Raw genomic sequence first — 16,478 nt, forward strand, 5'->3', positions numbered from 1 at the left:
CCAGCCAGCAGAAGGAAGAAAGAACAAATAAGAAAGGACAAACTGTCATTTAAGTAGGTTTCCTGAAAGTTGCAACATCACATTTTGGCTTCCTATCAATTGGACAGAACTTAGTCACACAGCATACCTTGCCATAAATGAGAGAGAATAACATAGCTTTTATTCCAGGAAGACTGTCCTGCACTAAAAAAAAAAAAAAAAAAATCATTCCTCCATTTCCCTATAAAAGTCTTGCCACAACTCAATCTGCAGCTTTGGAGCAATGGCTTTCCTTCCTCCTTGGGCCGGGGTACTAGTTTATTTCTTTTGTGTTTCTTTAGCAGGATCTGACTTCTCAGATCTGTATCCCCCCCTGTGGTTGAAGAGTCCTGGTCAGTTCAGTGACTACAGGGTAGAGAATGGAAAGTACATTATCGATCCCTGGGTATACTCTGAGAGAATGGGGATGTATAAAATCCTAGTGAACAAGACAGCCAGTTATTTTGAAAACTTTGTACCAGACAATGAACAAAATATTTTATGGGGATTACCTCTCCAGAATGGCTGGCAATTTAGAACAGGTAAGAATGACTCTTGTTTTCATCCTAATGATCTACCAATATAACCATGTGGGAAATAGGACTCCGTATATACCATACCATGCTTTTGAAAAGTGATTCTTTTCTCTTTCCTCTATCCCCCTCATAATCATATTTCTCTACTTCTTCTCCATAAATCCTTCTTTTATGTGTTTTCTGTTTTGACTAGAAACCACAGTGAAGAATAAGGTATAGTTGCAGATTAAAAAAAAAAGACTTCATATCAAATCTATTGAATATTCTACAAGTATTTATTGAAATTCCGCGAGGTGCCGGATACCATCCTAAGCACGTAGATGAACAAAGCAGCCAAAAGGCTATACATTAAAAACAGAAGGCGAGGTCAAATTAACTTGCATTTTTTAAAGTTCCAATTGTGATTACCTCTACATGAAGAAAGGATGTATAGACAGGGTGTGACGTCTCATTCATGAGGATATTTCTCTGCAAATTATTGATTCCTCCTGAAGATACATTCTCGTGTTTAATTAGGAGATATGTTGTGGGCCAAGGATTCACAAATTAAAAAGACATTTTTGTTGTGGCTGAAAGAAGAAGCTCATAAAAGAGAGTGGTGTCTCCTGCCTGCTCCATACAGTTAACAGCACCAATAAAGAAATTTGTTTTATTCCAATGGGAAAAAATACAGGGAGATAACAGTTTACCTTAGGTCTTAGCAGTGGTCATATTCAGGAGCCACTGAGGTTGGTAAATCATCCATCTTTGTCAGGAAATGTCCTGAGACCCAAAGCTACTCCTGTTCATCTAGCTTTCCTTGGGGTCAAAGCAACCCTGGCCCAGGAGACATCACTAACATAACGTCTACTATGGGAGGCAGGCCAGCCTCAGGGGAGAGAAGTCTAAACGGGCTGGTAGTTTAATGCCCTTTTTATTCTTTCATTGCATTTGCACCTCAGGACCAAGCCTGACTAAACTCATCCATTGATGAGCTTGTAAGTATCCAGTGTTTGCTACAACGGTGGGGAGGTGGGGTGTGAATAAGTACTTTAAGACAATTCACAACACAATTGAAACAGGAGAAGATAGTAGAAATTAAATGGAAAACAATGAACAACAGCTTTTGTTCTCAATATTTAAGAGTCTCTTTTGGTTTGCCTCTTTCCCTCTCTGTAACTTTTTTTCCCCTCCTTCCCCTCCCCCATGGTCTTCTGTTAAGTTTCTCAGGATCCACATATGAGTGAAAACATATGGTATCTGTCTTTCTCTGCCCGACTTATTTCACTTAGCATAATACCCTTCGGTTCCATCCACATTGCTACAAATGGCCAGATTTCATTCTTTCTCATTGCCAAACAGTATTCCATTATATATATAAACCACATTTTCTTTATCCATTTGTCAGTTGATGGACACTTAGGCTCTTTCCATAATGAACAACAGCTTTTGGATAAAAGTTAAAAGTGCAAAACAAGGGGCATAGTGGAGTCAGCGGGAGTAATCAGGAAAAAATAAATTTAAACAGACTTGAAATCTGGATGAAATTTTACTGCTGAAATAGAAATGAAATCTACTAGGAAATAAAAGAATGAACTAATGAAGTGTTTCTCAGGCTTGGTTGCATACTGAAAATAAATGCCCAGTTAAAAAAATACCAATGTTTAGGTCCATTCTATTCTAATATTAAGCCAAAGGACAGACCTGGAAACAGCATGGTGTAGGAACATGTGATTGAGTGTAGGGTGTGTGTGTGTGTGTGTGTGTGTGTGTAAGAAAGGGACAGAAAAAGGAAAGGAATGCGGGAGTGAGCAGGAGAGAGTCGTTGAAGATCAATGAAAAAGAAAGAGACAAAATGAAAGCAAAATATTTATTGATATTCAAGAATTAACACTAGCATATAAATAATCCCTGCACCCTCTCTTTTCTAGGAAGATTAGCTGATCCCAGACGAAGGAAAGACTGTGGCTATGAATCTGGAGATCTTTTGTGTGTCTCTGTGGACAGTTGGTGGGCTGGTAGGTTCATTTAAGTGGCAAAACAGGTAATAACCTTCCCCCAAGGAAAGTATTCAACCTAAAATCTTAGGGACAGAGACCAAACAATACTATTCTTTTGTAAGAAGGAATCTATTTCATCATGTACCTTGTGGCCCTTAGGCCACATTCTAGAATTTAACAGCCATAATGTCAATAATGATTCCTTAAGACATGTTCACCTTTAATAGAAGGACTAAAACAAGGATCTGCAAAGGACCACAGCTCCTGAAAGTCCAGCACTGACAAGTGAGGTGGGAGATCCCATGAGTGAGAGGGAGTCTCCAGAATGAGGAAGGATGAGAAATGAGGGAAGAAGGAAATAAGGCTTTTTCTCATTTTGCTCAAACCGAATGTGTTTAACTTTTAAACCATAAACATGTCAGAGTGATCTACCACAAATCAATTTATCAAATGAGAAATCTAAGGCTTCAACCAGATAATTATTTATTTATTATGAATATAATTCCAACCAGATATTTAATAGTAAAATAATTAGAAGGTATTTTCTAATTCTTTCATTCTATTTTATGCTTTAGTAATACAATTAATTTATACACAATTTCTTAGATGTATTTCCCAATAACTAGAAACAAGAATATATTAAGTTTCACTTTCTTAGAGTGACACACATCACATACACCTTTACATATTTTTCTAATACAGCACCGACTTGTTCTTTGCAAAGACAAGCAAGTAGTCGTGGCCCCAGCATTAGAATTCAGGCTTCTTTATTCTTAGATTGATTTAGTAGTTTGGAGTATCAGCTGCTCCACTGGGGCAGAGAACTACATTCATTAATGAGTGTCTATGATAAAAAATGTTCTGCATCACCAGTGAGAATCAGTGTAAGCTTTATAACCATCCAAATTATAATGTCTAAATCTGCTGGAGTAGGTTATATTTAGAAAGAAATAAAAAAAAAACTTCCATTCATTTGTCAATTTAATTATCCAAAGATTCATTGTCAACACTTATCCAAGATGTTTGCTTTAAGACCTAAAAACAAAGACTTTGTGATACCATGGTTGCACATTAAACTTGGCTAAATACAAAGCACAAAATGTCAACACTATACTCACATTAAAATGTTTTAGAAAAAAATTACATTTTATGATAAAACCTCAGTTAGAGGTGTATCATTCTGTGCACAAGTAGATAACTTTCTTCCTTTTTTACTTAATGTTTCAAAAAAAGAGAATATTGAATAGTATTAAATTAATATTAAATATTAAGATTAATTGTATTTAAAATATTAAAGGCAACTGCATGAGTCTCTGTTTATTTTCGATTGTAGGGTTATTAACAAAAACATGTTTAATTATGTAGGTGATCCTTAGGGGGATTTTCAATTTTTTTTCTTTTTTTTTTTTTTTTTTAATTTTTTTTTTAACGTTTATTTATTTTTGAGACAGAGAGAGAGAGACAGAGCATGAACAGGGGAGGGTCAGAGAGAGAGGGAGACACAGAATCTGAAACAGGCTCCAGGCTCTGAGCGGTCAGCACAGAGCCCAACATGGGGGCTCGAACTCACGGACCGCGAGATCATGACCTGAGCCGAAGTCGGCCGCTTAAACGACTGAGCCACCCAGGCGCCCCGTCAATTTTTTTTCTTTTTGCTAGTGATTAACTTTTAGCTTTCTGGATCTGTGAAGTTTTGCTTATTCGTTTACAGATTACTTAAAAATATTGTCTATCGGGGCGCCTGGGTGGCGCAGTCGGTTAAGCGTCCGACTTCAGCCAGGTCACGATCTCGCGGTCCGTGAGTTCGAGCCCCGCATCTCGCGGTCTGTGAGTTCGAGCCCCGCGTCGGGCTCTGGGCTGATGGCTCAGAGCCTGGAGCCTGTTTCCGATTCTGTGCCTCCCTCTCTCTCTGCCCCTCCCCCGTTCATGCTCTGTCTCTCTCTGTCCCAAAAATAAATAAACGTTGAAAAAAAAATTTTTTTTAAAAATAAAAAAAAAAATATTGTCTATCACCTTTTGTTAGTGCTTGTGGTAATAATAAGTATTTTGCTCCTACAGATATGAATTACTTTCTATGTGCATTACCCTTCCTTGCTGCGGTTGATTCTGGCATAATGGGGATATCATCAGACGAAGTCATGCTTTTGCCACCACCCAAGGATCAGACAAATTTCTGTCTTAATGTTTCTAGTTGTCAGTCATCCTTTCCTGAAATAATGAGCAAGTGGAATGCCTTTTACCAGGTTGCTGTTTTAAATTTTATAATTTCTTTTCTTAGGAGGTGGTAAGAGAATGTCCTTTTTTGTATAATGCTTTTTGTCTAGGTTTATTTGTGTGCATTATATAATATTTTCTTAGGTATAAAAATGTAAATTATTATGCAAATTGTATTATAATATTGCAACAGGGCACTACAGGTCATTAATACCCTCCAAACCAATACAGTATTAACACAAAGTCTATCCACACGTTTCAAATAAATTATACATAAATATGAGAGCACAAAAGATATCTTACTGAATGAAAAGATGATTCTGGTTAACTGAAACTTCATGTCAATCAAGGGTTAACCCTTGGGAGAAAAACAATTATGGAGTTGGTTTTCAGAGCAGTCAATTAACTTATTTCAATGGAATTAACAAATGATCATATATTGGTAGAACTAAGTAATTATGTGGCAATCAAAACCAAATTTTCAATGAGCAAAATACAAACCGATTAAACATAGATGTAGGCTTAGATCCACAATGAAAAGATAAATTTACTAGTTCTATAGATTATTAGTTCACCTGTTTAGATATGATTGAATTAAATATTCTAATAAAAATTTCCCCTTTTTCTTAATCTTAAAATTTGGTGGTAATTTCTACTGTGATAGCAGAAGAACAAATAACAATCCAAAAACAAAATCCTCTTGACCAGTATAAAATACTGACTCTCAGGAAAATTGTTGTAGTTCATTTCTTATAGATGCATTCAATATTACTATTTGTAATAGATATTTATTATACTCTATGGAGTATTAGTCACTGAAACCTTCCAAAATTCTTAGAAACAAAATTCCTCATGTAGAATATTTCTAAATTATATATGGGAGTAAGATGAAATTGTAGGGAGAAGAATTGTTATACTTTCTTAAATACGAAAAAGTTTCTCCTCTGCTACAGCATTTACAGTATCCTTCCAGTAGCTTCGAAGACCTATTGAAGTACTTGTGGGCTGCACATGCCTCAACCCTGGAAAATGCTGGCAAAATATTTGAAGATAGGTAAGAATGGATCCCAAATCATTTCTATTTAATATGGCGAATGATTTTTTGCCTTATTTATGCCTTTTTACTCTTCTAAAGTGGTTGTCAATCTTCTTATTAAACAATTTTAGCCATTGGGTACTTTAATGATGAGGCCTAAATATTTTAGAGTGATTAGACTAAAAAATGTTTTATGAAGAAAAGGGCAAAATTTTGAGAAAAAAAATCTCGCACTAATCAACCGGTAACTAATGAAACAACTAGCCAATTAAACAAAATAAAACATACAACCAATTTCTCTACATAAAAAAAGAAAAGAAATTATCTTCATTATTTTGACCACAGACACAAAATATGGTAGGTACATAATTAGGGAACAAGATAAACTACCATCAGGGTTAGCGCACAAGATAGCTTAAAAGATTATTAAGCCACTGCACATATACATCTAGAGGTTATTATACACCTAGATGTGAAAGTGTAAGAATGATTTGTGTTTACTTGTGAATGATTCCCAGTTCAAGTTCAAAGGTTGACAGCGGCTATAGAACCAGAAGGAGCCTATGTTCCCCTTGAAAGGCCATAGCCAGAAGAATTCTCTTTTACTCTAGGGAAGGTCAATGTTTTGTTCTATTCATGCCTTCAGCTGATTGGATGAGGCCTATTCACATTATGAAGGGAAATATGTTTTACTCTGTCAACTGATTTCAAAATGGAAGTTTCAAAAACACTTTCACAGAAACACCCCAAAGTGGACACTATCTGGGGGTGAAATCAACCACTTTGAGTGAGATAGCGGGGAGAAATCTGGATATGGTAAAAAACAGGAACAAAAAGAAAAAATCAGGGTCCTTGGTATTGTGTAAGTAGACTGGTTAATCCAGGAAGGAATGTGTGAGGACCTCTTATTTCATGGTTGTCTCTCCCACTGATTCCATCATGCAGTAAAGGTAAATGAATCACCTAAGTAGCAGATTTCCTCCTTTATCTATTGGTATGGCTTCAAAAACTGGGTATTAAATTGGGCAATGGAATTTTCTCCCTTGGCATTATCAGTGATAGGATTTCAGGCTGCAGCCACCACAAAAGTTGTAACTCAACTGCTTTTCTATTCTTATGACAGGAAATAGGAATGAGATGATCAGACAAGGATTTCAGGCTGGGATTGCCAACCTCAAGATGTGACTGATAGCAAAAGTCATCTTTCTAGATTACTTTTTAAATTTATAGATGTTTCAGTTCATATACAAGGATAAATCACTATAGAATGCAACTTTGTGCCTATTGAAACATAAAAGGACTTTAGTTAAAATTCAAGATCATAGGAATTTTTTTCTTATAGGTATATTTCCTGTCTCTTGTGGTCTCAGACATTTTAACTTATTGTATTTATTGCTGTTTACGTAATGGAACTACATTTGAAAGAATATCATATTTTTAACAGGCCAACTTTATTTAAAAGCTGCTTCAAGATCATAGAGCATATGAATTTTTTGGTGAATAATTTGAATAACTTTAAATATTTATATGAGTATTTTGATCACAAGCATATTACCTGAATTTTTTTTGGATAGTATTAGAAGCACTTTCCTCATTAATTATACTAAGAAAATTGTTTTCATTAACTCTTTTTATTCTCTAAAATTCTCTCCTTCTTACTTGACCTTCTATTTAGATGTCAACAAATGACTCTCTTAAATGAATTTTTTTAATAGTTACTATTTCTCAAGTACAATAAGTAAAAGAAATTTTACTAAGTATCTTAATGTAATATCTCACTTCAAAATAGCTCCTTTTTCTGGATCATGAGTATGTGGTTGAGCTGTTTAGTAACTTGCTTAAAATCTTACAGCTAGTGAATGGCAGAGCTAGTATTTAAATTTCTTGTGACTCCATAGCTCATCCTCTTACGTGTAAACTATACTGCCTGCAATGTATGTGGCCTAGTTTTACGAGGTCAATAACTACCAAAGTGCTTCTTCCCTTCTGAAAAGATATTAAAAGCTATTAAACAAGAAAAAAATATGCTTCCACCTTTTCAATGTATAATGAAGCAGAAATAAAATATAATATTTACTTCTTTTATGAAGGATCTTTAAATCCTTGGGAGACATGAGTCATACAGGGGAACACCTAAGTGAACAAAATATCATTCATGCCTTTTCTCCATTCCTCTTAGGTAGGTTAGCAGGAAGGTGTGTATGATCAGCACCTCCCTATCCTAGGAGTTAGAGCAGTGGATAGTCCTTAGAGTTTTCCTGCAGCTGCTGCTAAGGCTACTTCCGGAATTTGTCAGACATCCTCTCTCCCTCCCTCCCTTCCTTCCTTCCTTCCTTCCTTCCTTCCTTCCTTCCTTCCTTCTTCCTCCCTCCCTTCCTTCCTTCCTTCCTTCTTTATTTTATATATTGAATTCAGCTGTTCTCTCTTATTTTTTGTTTTGGATGATTTTTGGTTTGTATATTATACACTTCTTATATGTCAATGATTTAAGGAGTCAATTGGTTTTATGAAGTTTTGTCATCTTGCCCACCAAAAATACATACAGAAATGAAACAGCTGTATCTAGGGAGAATATCACCATAACCACTGGTTACTTTGGTATTTGGTACTATATTTCTAAAAATGAAAAGTTCTAAAACATTTCCTGATTTGAAGATTTAGGTATTATCCTTTTATTCATGACCATAGAAAATTACCACCTCATTCCCCTTACCCTCACTCCACAAAAATTCTTCCTACTTCTCACTTTCTCTGTATAATTGTTTAGTGATTTGGGTTAGGTCTGTGTTCGATGGTTACATTATTTTGACAATTAATTACTATTCACATCACATGTACTTAACTGATAGTATTTCTTTTTTCTTGTTATCTTATTCCCTTTAGAGTTGATCCTTTTTCTATTGTACCCAACACTAATTACTTCAAATTGCCAAACCAAGGAAGTTTCTTCTCAAGATGTTCAAAAGCATCCAGGATTATATCAATTTCTTCTTCTTGAAGAGGTTTCCTTCAGAACTGTTGACTTGCTCTACTCTGCCTAGGTGGTCAGATATGATTCTTAGGTCTCTAATAACTGTACTGGATTCCTTTTATCTCTTGTGTGTGTGTGTGTGTGTGTGTGTGTGTGTTGAATCACCCATTTCCAGTTTCCCACATCTATTTCCTGGATTACTTTGTTTGTTAGGACTTATACACCAGTCAATTCAGAACTGTTGTTGTATGAGAAATGATTTGCATTCTTAAAATACTCTTATTCTATCATGAGTTTTGACTGAGGCTTTGGGCAATTACAGAGATCTAGGCTGGTAATACTTAAGATTTTTGAAATCATATCTCCATTAAATTTTAGCTTCACTTTTGCTGTTGAAAGTCTACAATTTACTAGGTGTGTTGTCCTGTATTTCGTTTAGTTTTTTTCCACAAGAATGTAGCACAGTTGATAACTATTAAACCTCAATGTCATATAGCAGTGTTTATTCTTCACATGTTTGAGATTCAGCGGCAGGTCTGCTGATTTTTTCTGGGCTCACATCATATTATTAGATTTTGATCAGCATCACAGGGATGAATGGAGAAGCTCTGCTCCGCTCCACGTGTCTCTCGTTCTCCAGCAGGCAAACTTGAGTGTTTCCCATAGTGATGGCAGAATGGCAAAAGAGAGAAACCAACTTGCGAAAACGTATTGCAAAACTTATACTGTCAAGTTGATTAATATCTTATTGGCCAAACCAAATCCTTTGACTGAGCTGGAGTCAGAGAGTGATGCTTCTTTCCTTCCCACCTCCTCCCAATGTAGCAGAGAAGGGGCACTGGAAAAATATACCAAAAAACAGAGATGAAGAGTTTTGAAAAATTGGGGCCATGTTCACAATCTATTATACACTGGGACACTTCCTTCAAATCTCATGTGTTACTTTTTTAGGCAAAAGAATATATTAGGGTTTTTATATACATGAAACAATACTGACCTCTGTATTGTCTACATATACTCAAAACTCTGTGGTCTTGAATCCTAAGATTGGCTGGTGCATGCATATCTGTATTTTAAATGAAAATGGGCCTTTTAAGGTGTATTTTAATTTTTTTTACTTCACTACATCTTAACCGACTTCTTAGATAAATTGTCCAATAACACATTCAATTATATCATTTGAAAGGCTTCCACTTAATTTCACTTCTGCTTATATGCCTCTGTGTCTTGAATTGGTACCCTCGCCTCCTTCCTAGTGTTTCTGACTCTTGTGCAGTTTATTTAATCCACTGTTCCTAGGGCCTTGTGGCCACTGCTCAAAATCCTTATGGATTTACACTTATTTTTATCCTTATTTCACAGTCAGGTGTCATGTGAGTAAAAGTAGTCACCTGCAAATCCAAACCAAGATCTTCTTTCACCAAGGATGCACTGAACCCACTCTTCTACTTTTGGGTGTTGGAGACAGAGAGGAGACCATGAGCATGGGAGCCACATACAGGAAGTTTTCTCCTCTGGGTTACATTATGGTTTACTGAACATTGACAAACATAATGCAAGCATTATCTATTTAATGGTCCTTGCATATGTGCTGTGGAAACAGAGAAATTAGAGAATAGTTTAATGGGAAAATAACTTTCAAATAAATGAATGAAATGGTGCTTTGGGACTACACAGGAGGAGGAAACTTTGTGAAGGAGGTGAAATCTAATGTGATTTGAAAGAGAATGTAGGTGTAGACAGGTGTAGACAACAAAGCAAGGAATAGACAGGGGGAATGATTTGTTAAAAGAACAAAGTTCAAGTTGTTCACTATACTTAGACAACTATTGAGGACAGGAGCCTTGAGTTAAAACTATTTACTACCCTCTTAACTTTTCTCCTGTAATAATGTGTTCCCCAATTAGGTGAGAGAGTTTGGCTTCCTAGCATACTTTCTCCAGTAGGAGAAAAATCCATGTATTTAGAAAATCAGACATCACCTTTTCTAGGATGCTCAATGTTTCAGGGGCCTCCTCATTTCAGGAAATCAATAGTGTTGCAAAAGAATCTCAGTCTAGCAAACTTTTTATTTTTATCTGCCATTTCTAAAGAGTATTACTTAGTCATGATCTAACATCTATCTGATCACTATATGATATTCAATTATAAGTGTAAAGTGTTTGGTTAAAAGAGATAAAAATTCAAAATAAAATATAAACAATTGATGAAATGGTCCTTTGCAAGTTCAAAATTTTAATTACCTATTTTAATTACCTATATTCATATCTTCAAAGATAGGAGCTCAAAACATCACATTCTAAATTTTTTGTTTATATGAGAGAGAGAGAGAGAGAAAATGAGCAGGGGAGGGCCGAGAGAGACAGAGACAGACTCTGAAGCAGGCTCCAGGCTTTGAGCTGTCAGTACAGAGTCTGACGTGGGGCTCGAACTCACAAGCCATGAGATCATGACCTGAACTGAGGTCGGATGCTTAACTAACTGAGCCACCCAGGTGCCCCAAGCCATCACATTCTAAAACTAAGAACTACATTATCAGTTTATTGGCAGAAGATGATCTTTAGTCAAATTATGGGAAGAGCCCAAATTTGCACTGACTGATTAATGGATAAAGAAGATGTGGCATGCACACATACACACACACACCCACATACATACAACAGAATATTAGTCATAAAAAAGAATGAAATCTTGCCACTTACAAAGACACGGATGGAGCTACAACATATTATGCTAAACAAAATAAGCCAGTCAAAGAAAGACAAATACCATATGATTTCACTCATATGTGGAGTTTAAGAAACAAAACAGGTGAACATAGGGGAAAGGGAAAAAAAGAGAGGGAAGCAAACCATAAGAGACTCCTAACTATGGAGAACAAACTGAGGGTTGCTGGAGAAGAGACGGGTGGGAGGTGGGCTAAATGGATGATGGGTATTAAGGACGGCACTTGTGATGAGCACTGGGTGTTATATGTGAGTGATGAATCACTAAATTCTACTCCTGAAACCAATATTACACTATATGTTAACTAATCAGAATTTAAATAAAAACTTAAAACCAGAAAAAAAAAACCAATGAGGCTGAAATTCTGAGTGGACTAATTATAATTGTACATGTTTCCACTTGTCTCTTAGGCTGGAGTATTATTCTAAACCAGAAGCAGACTTTGGAAGAAATTGGTGTGTGGCTGTGGAATACTTGGCTGCATCCCTCTTTCCTACAACTTTGATTACTACACATGAATTCCAGAAAGGCCTGCCACCACGGATGCTTGTTAACGGGGATAGAGCCCCTTTCATCAGCGACTTTACTGACTTTCAAAACACTGTCCTGCTTGTTCTAAGTTTTCTTCCCAGATTGGATAACTCTTCAGGTAAGGCCCTTAAAAACAAAAGCTTGAAGAAAACTAATATTTTCATTGAATAAAGGAAGATATAATGATTTTATCAGATATAAAGGTCGTTATAACACATACTCTTAAAGAAAGTCATGACTACCTATGGGTGTCCATTCCACACTTTTTGGTCCTTCCAATCAAGGACTGTCTTTTCTTATGCATCTTTATTGACTCATAAGGCCACCAGGCTACTTCAAGTCCACTTTTCATCTACAAACCGAGATACATTCCTTTGCTGCTGTTGTGATAGTATTCCCTTTTTAAAACCCTTATATGTTGGTCTTTTTTATTTTTATTTTTAATTTTTTTAATGTTCATTTATTTTTGAGAGAGAGAGAGAGAGAGACAGAGAGACACAGCACAAACAGGGGAGGGGCACAAAGAGAGGGAGACACCGAATATGAAGCAGACTCTAGGCTCTGAGCTGTCAGCACAGAGCCTGTCACGGGGCTTGAACTCACAAGCCATGAGATCATGACTTGAGTCATGTCCTAAGTCGGACACTTAACCAACTGAGCCAAGTTGGATGCTTAACCAATTTAGTCACCCAGGAGCCCCTGGTCTTTTCTTTCTTTCTTTCTTTCTTTCTTTTGAAATATTTTAAAAAGTTTATTTATTTACTTTTGAGAGAGAGAGAGAGAACGAGAACGGGGGAGGGACAAGGAGAGAGGGAGACACAGAATGCGAAGCAGGCTCCAGGCTCTGAGCTGTCAGCACAGAGCCCAATGCAGGGCTGCAACCCACCAACCATGAGATCATGACCTGAGCTGAAGTCGGACTCCCAACCCACTGAGCCACCCAGGTGCCTCTGTTGCTCTTAAATTTAGAAAAATAAACAAATCTCAAAAGAAAATCTTCAATGATTTAATGGGAAAAACTAGCAAATTGACTTATGTGAGCTCTCTTCATCTGGCCTTACCAGTCACGGATGAGGTATTCTGCTGCAGCTCCTCAGCTATAGGGTCTCCTATCAAAGCAAAAAATAGAAAGAATCCATAATTACACATTTGAATAACCACATCATCTCAATTTTCCAGATATGCTCTTATGCAGTGAACCAAGCTTAAAACATAATTAAAATATTACTAGCTTTAAATCCCTTCAAAGAATCTGAAAGATATAAAAGCAGAGTAAACATAAATACATGAAATACATGTTTTTGAAAACTTACTTGCATTAGTTAGAGTAAAAAATAAACCCAAACATTTAAGGAAGGCCTTCATGCAATTGCAGTTTCTTCTTGCTGCAGTAATGTTTCCTGCAATATTCTCAGCAATGGTAGCTTCCCTTTACACAATCAGTAGAGGACTAATACTCCTTCCATCTGTGGTTGTTCCAATCCCTGCCTTCTATGTTATTTACACCCCACCAGTAGCAAGATGCTATAGTGTTTGGAGAAGGAAGTGGGCTAGGGAATTAAACTGTTGTCCAGGAACAAAGCACCATGAAAGGAGAAGCATGAATTTTGGTAGTCACCTGCCCATCTCTGCCAAAGTATCAGATGGTAAAATTGCATTGTAGACCTGGGTTGTATAAACTGGATCTCTCCTCTTAAGATGTACAAGGCAAAGAACTGAGTGGGGAGTTGGTAGTTATTTAATTTAAAGCTTGAAAGTACCACACTACAAGATTTTATTCCAAGATTCGGTTTTACTGAAATTTGGCTTTGGATAGATCAGGCAGTTTTGAATTGCTTTCACAAGAAAGAAATGTTAAAAACTACTGGTGAAAAATTGGTGAGCATTCATAGTATAATTGCATAGATGTTGTATAACAAGGCATTCACTATCATCTAGTCCTTCTTGCTCTCCATGCTCCCAGTGATCCTCAGAATTCAATCACAGTATCAAAGGTCTTGGAGTTTTCAAATAAGCAGAGGATGGGGAAAGCAGATGTACTGAAAACAAAGCATTAGTGAAAAACAAATTCAACAATAAGCATTTTAAATTCATCTTCAATAGAAATATATGTATACATTTGCAGTAAAGTTTCAAAGTGTCATTTAGCTACTTTTTAGTCTCCAGAAGTGTTTGCTACAAGAAACCTTAGCAAAATTCATTAATATTTTTTAAGTTTATTTATTTATTTTGAGAAAGACAGAGTGCGTGCATAGGCATGCCTGCGCATGCACATGAGCTGGGGAGTGACAGAGACAGGGAGGGAGACAGAGAACCCCAAGCAGGCTCTGCACTGTCGCAGCAGAGTCAGACATGGGACTTGATCTCACAAACTGAACGATGAGATCATGACCTGAGCTGAAATTAAGAGCCAGATGCTTAACTGACTAAACCACCCAGGTCGCCCCATTAAATTTAATCTACAAAATAAAATTAACCTTTTAAGACTTCAATTTAGCTATTTAACACTTTTGCTCATGGTAAGAATTGGCATGGAGTTTTTCATTTTTAATTATGTAAAATTCTGAACCATCTCTTTGTCTATAGTGGCATAAGTTTTAATCCTTGACTATACATATTCTAAGAGTAAAGCTCATATTAAAGTTGAAAATATTATTAGGTGTAAATTAGTAAGAAAAAAAAGCTTGCCTAGATTTTATTACTTTTCCCCCATGGGTGATGTTTAAAATAAGGAATGAAGACTGAATGAAGATTCAAAACTGTCAAATACTGATGATTCATGTTAATATAATTTAAAATGTTAAAAACTTATTAAATTTTAAGATTCAAGGCTGAGGCCAGCCACCCCTTTTGCTGCCTCCAACCTGACCAAGAAGGTTGTTTCTCCCCACTTTTCTGCTGCAATGGTCACTACCTCCTCCTTTCTTCAAATGAAGACAATTGGTGGCTGAAGTATGATGTACAAAGAGGGGGGAAGAAATGAGCTTGGGCATCTCTGAAGCTTCAGTGCAGATGATGACATAGGAGGCTCCTGAACTTACCTCCTTTCATGGATACACCCAATCTACAACTACATACAGAATAATTCACCTGACAGAAATCCAGAAGCTAGCTAAGTGACTCTTACCCTTTGAAAAAATGAGGGAAAAATCCACAATGAAGCAAGAAAGAGAGGCTGAGACACAATTTTGCCATGAACCCCAGCCTTGGTGAGGTGACACACAATCGGGAGGGATCTCACAACTCCCAGCTTCTCCTTAAGGAGTGCTGGCTTTGGAATCCCACATCTAGCACATCAATGTCTAAGACTTCCATATGAGAGAGATGGGTGCCCAAAGCATCTAGCTTTGAAAGCCAACAGGGCTTGTATCCACAAGACCCAGGAGGCTATAGCCAAGTAAGAGACAGTTCTTAAAGGGCTTGTGCAGACTCACTGTGGCAAATTCCCAAGGGTGCAGAGCAGATGAAGCAAACTGAAACATATCCAATCTTTTCATGAAAGAGGCCTATTTATTCATTTTAATAGCTATGAACTGAGGGGCAGTCTTCTAATTTAATACTACAATACTCTCTAGAAACCGAGGGCATGGTAGGTGCACTGTTGTCACTCTCTCTCTGTTTCATTTCAAGGTGGAGATATCTCCTGGAAAGAAATTGTGCACCCCTATGGTGTCATGTTTTCTTCAGTTGTCCTCCAGAGGGTACCCCTAGATGTGTGGCTCTGATGGCCGATAGGGCTTAAATTCACGGGTTCTGTAGGACTGTAACAAACAAAAGCTGCTACCTGAGGATCTAGTTTAAAATCATCTGGCATCTAGGTGCTGACTGAGTTCTGCCTCTTTGGGACACTGACAGGTGTTGGCACACCTTCAACTACTAGGGGCCATTAAGAACAAAGAAAGCTGCTTGGACAATCACAAAGGATTGAGAGACAACCAAGAGTGAGGGCAGAGTTGAATAAGATTTACCTTTTACACAGAGGCCACTTTTGCAAAACTGGAAGAGGTGACTATTTTATCTAATCCACAGAAGCCATCACAGAAAGGCAAGGAAAATGAAGAAACAGAGGAGTATGTTCCAAACAAAATAACAACATAAAACTTCATAAAGAGATTTTAATAAAATGGAGATAAGTGATTTTCCTGGTAAAGAGTTCAAAATAATGGTCATAAAGATGCTCTCTGGTGTCAGGAAAAGAATTCATGAACAAAATAAAAATTTCAACAAGGAAATATAAAATATAAGAAAGTACCAAACTGACATCATTGACCTGGAAAATATAATAACACAGCTAAAAAATTAATAGAGAGATTCAACTGCAGTCTGGATGAACTGGAAGACAGAATCAGGAACTTGAGTACAAGGCAGTGGATTTTATCCAATGAGAAGAGCAAAAAGAAAGAAGAATGCAAAATGATGAAGATAGCTTAAAGATATTTATGGCACAACATCAAGTGGACCAATCT

General features: G+C 36.8%; 1 protein-coding gene across 1 annotated transcript; it reads left to right on the forward strand.

The window, feature by feature from the left end:
- The first annotated feature begins 262 nt into the window (after positions 1 to 262).
- LOC123609947 (protein LEG1 homolog) lies at positions 263 to 14,963 on the forward strand. The gene is made up of 6 exons (XM_045500934.1): positions 263 to 560; positions 2,465 to 2,551; positions 4,592 to 4,776; positions 5,701 to 5,801; positions 11,892 to 12,130; positions 14,836 to 14,963. Exons 1-6 carry the CDS (start codon positions 263 to 265, stop codon positions 14,961 to 14,963), a joined length of 1,038 nt encoding a protein of 345 aa, XP_045356890.1.
- Positions 14,964 to 16,478: the final 1,515 nt, after the last annotated feature.

This window comes from Leopardus geoffroyi, chromosome B2 (assembly GCF_018350155.1).
Source record: "Leopardus geoffroyi isolate Oge1 chromosome B2, O.geoffroyi_Oge1_pat1.0, whole genome shotgun sequence".
Lineage (NCBI taxonomy): Eukaryota > Metazoa > Chordata > Mammalia > Carnivora > Felidae > Leopardus > Leopardus geoffroyi.

What these genes read in the sequence shown, in the direction of transcription:
- LOC123609947 (XM_045500934.1), top strand. Translation starts at nt 263, where the DNA reads ATGGCTTTCCTTCCTCCTTGGGCCGGGGTACTAGTTTATTTCTTTTGT. An exon ending in TGGCTGGCAATTTAGAACAG is followed by an intron (nt 561 to 2,464) that starts GTAAGAATGACT and finishes TCTCTTTTCTAG; the next exon opens with GAAGATTAGCTGATCCCAGA. An exon ending in AGTGGAATGCCTTTTACCAG is followed by an intron (nt 4,777 to 5,700) that starts GTTGCTGTTTTA and finishes CCTCTGCTACAG; the next exon opens with CATTTACAGTATCCTTCCAG.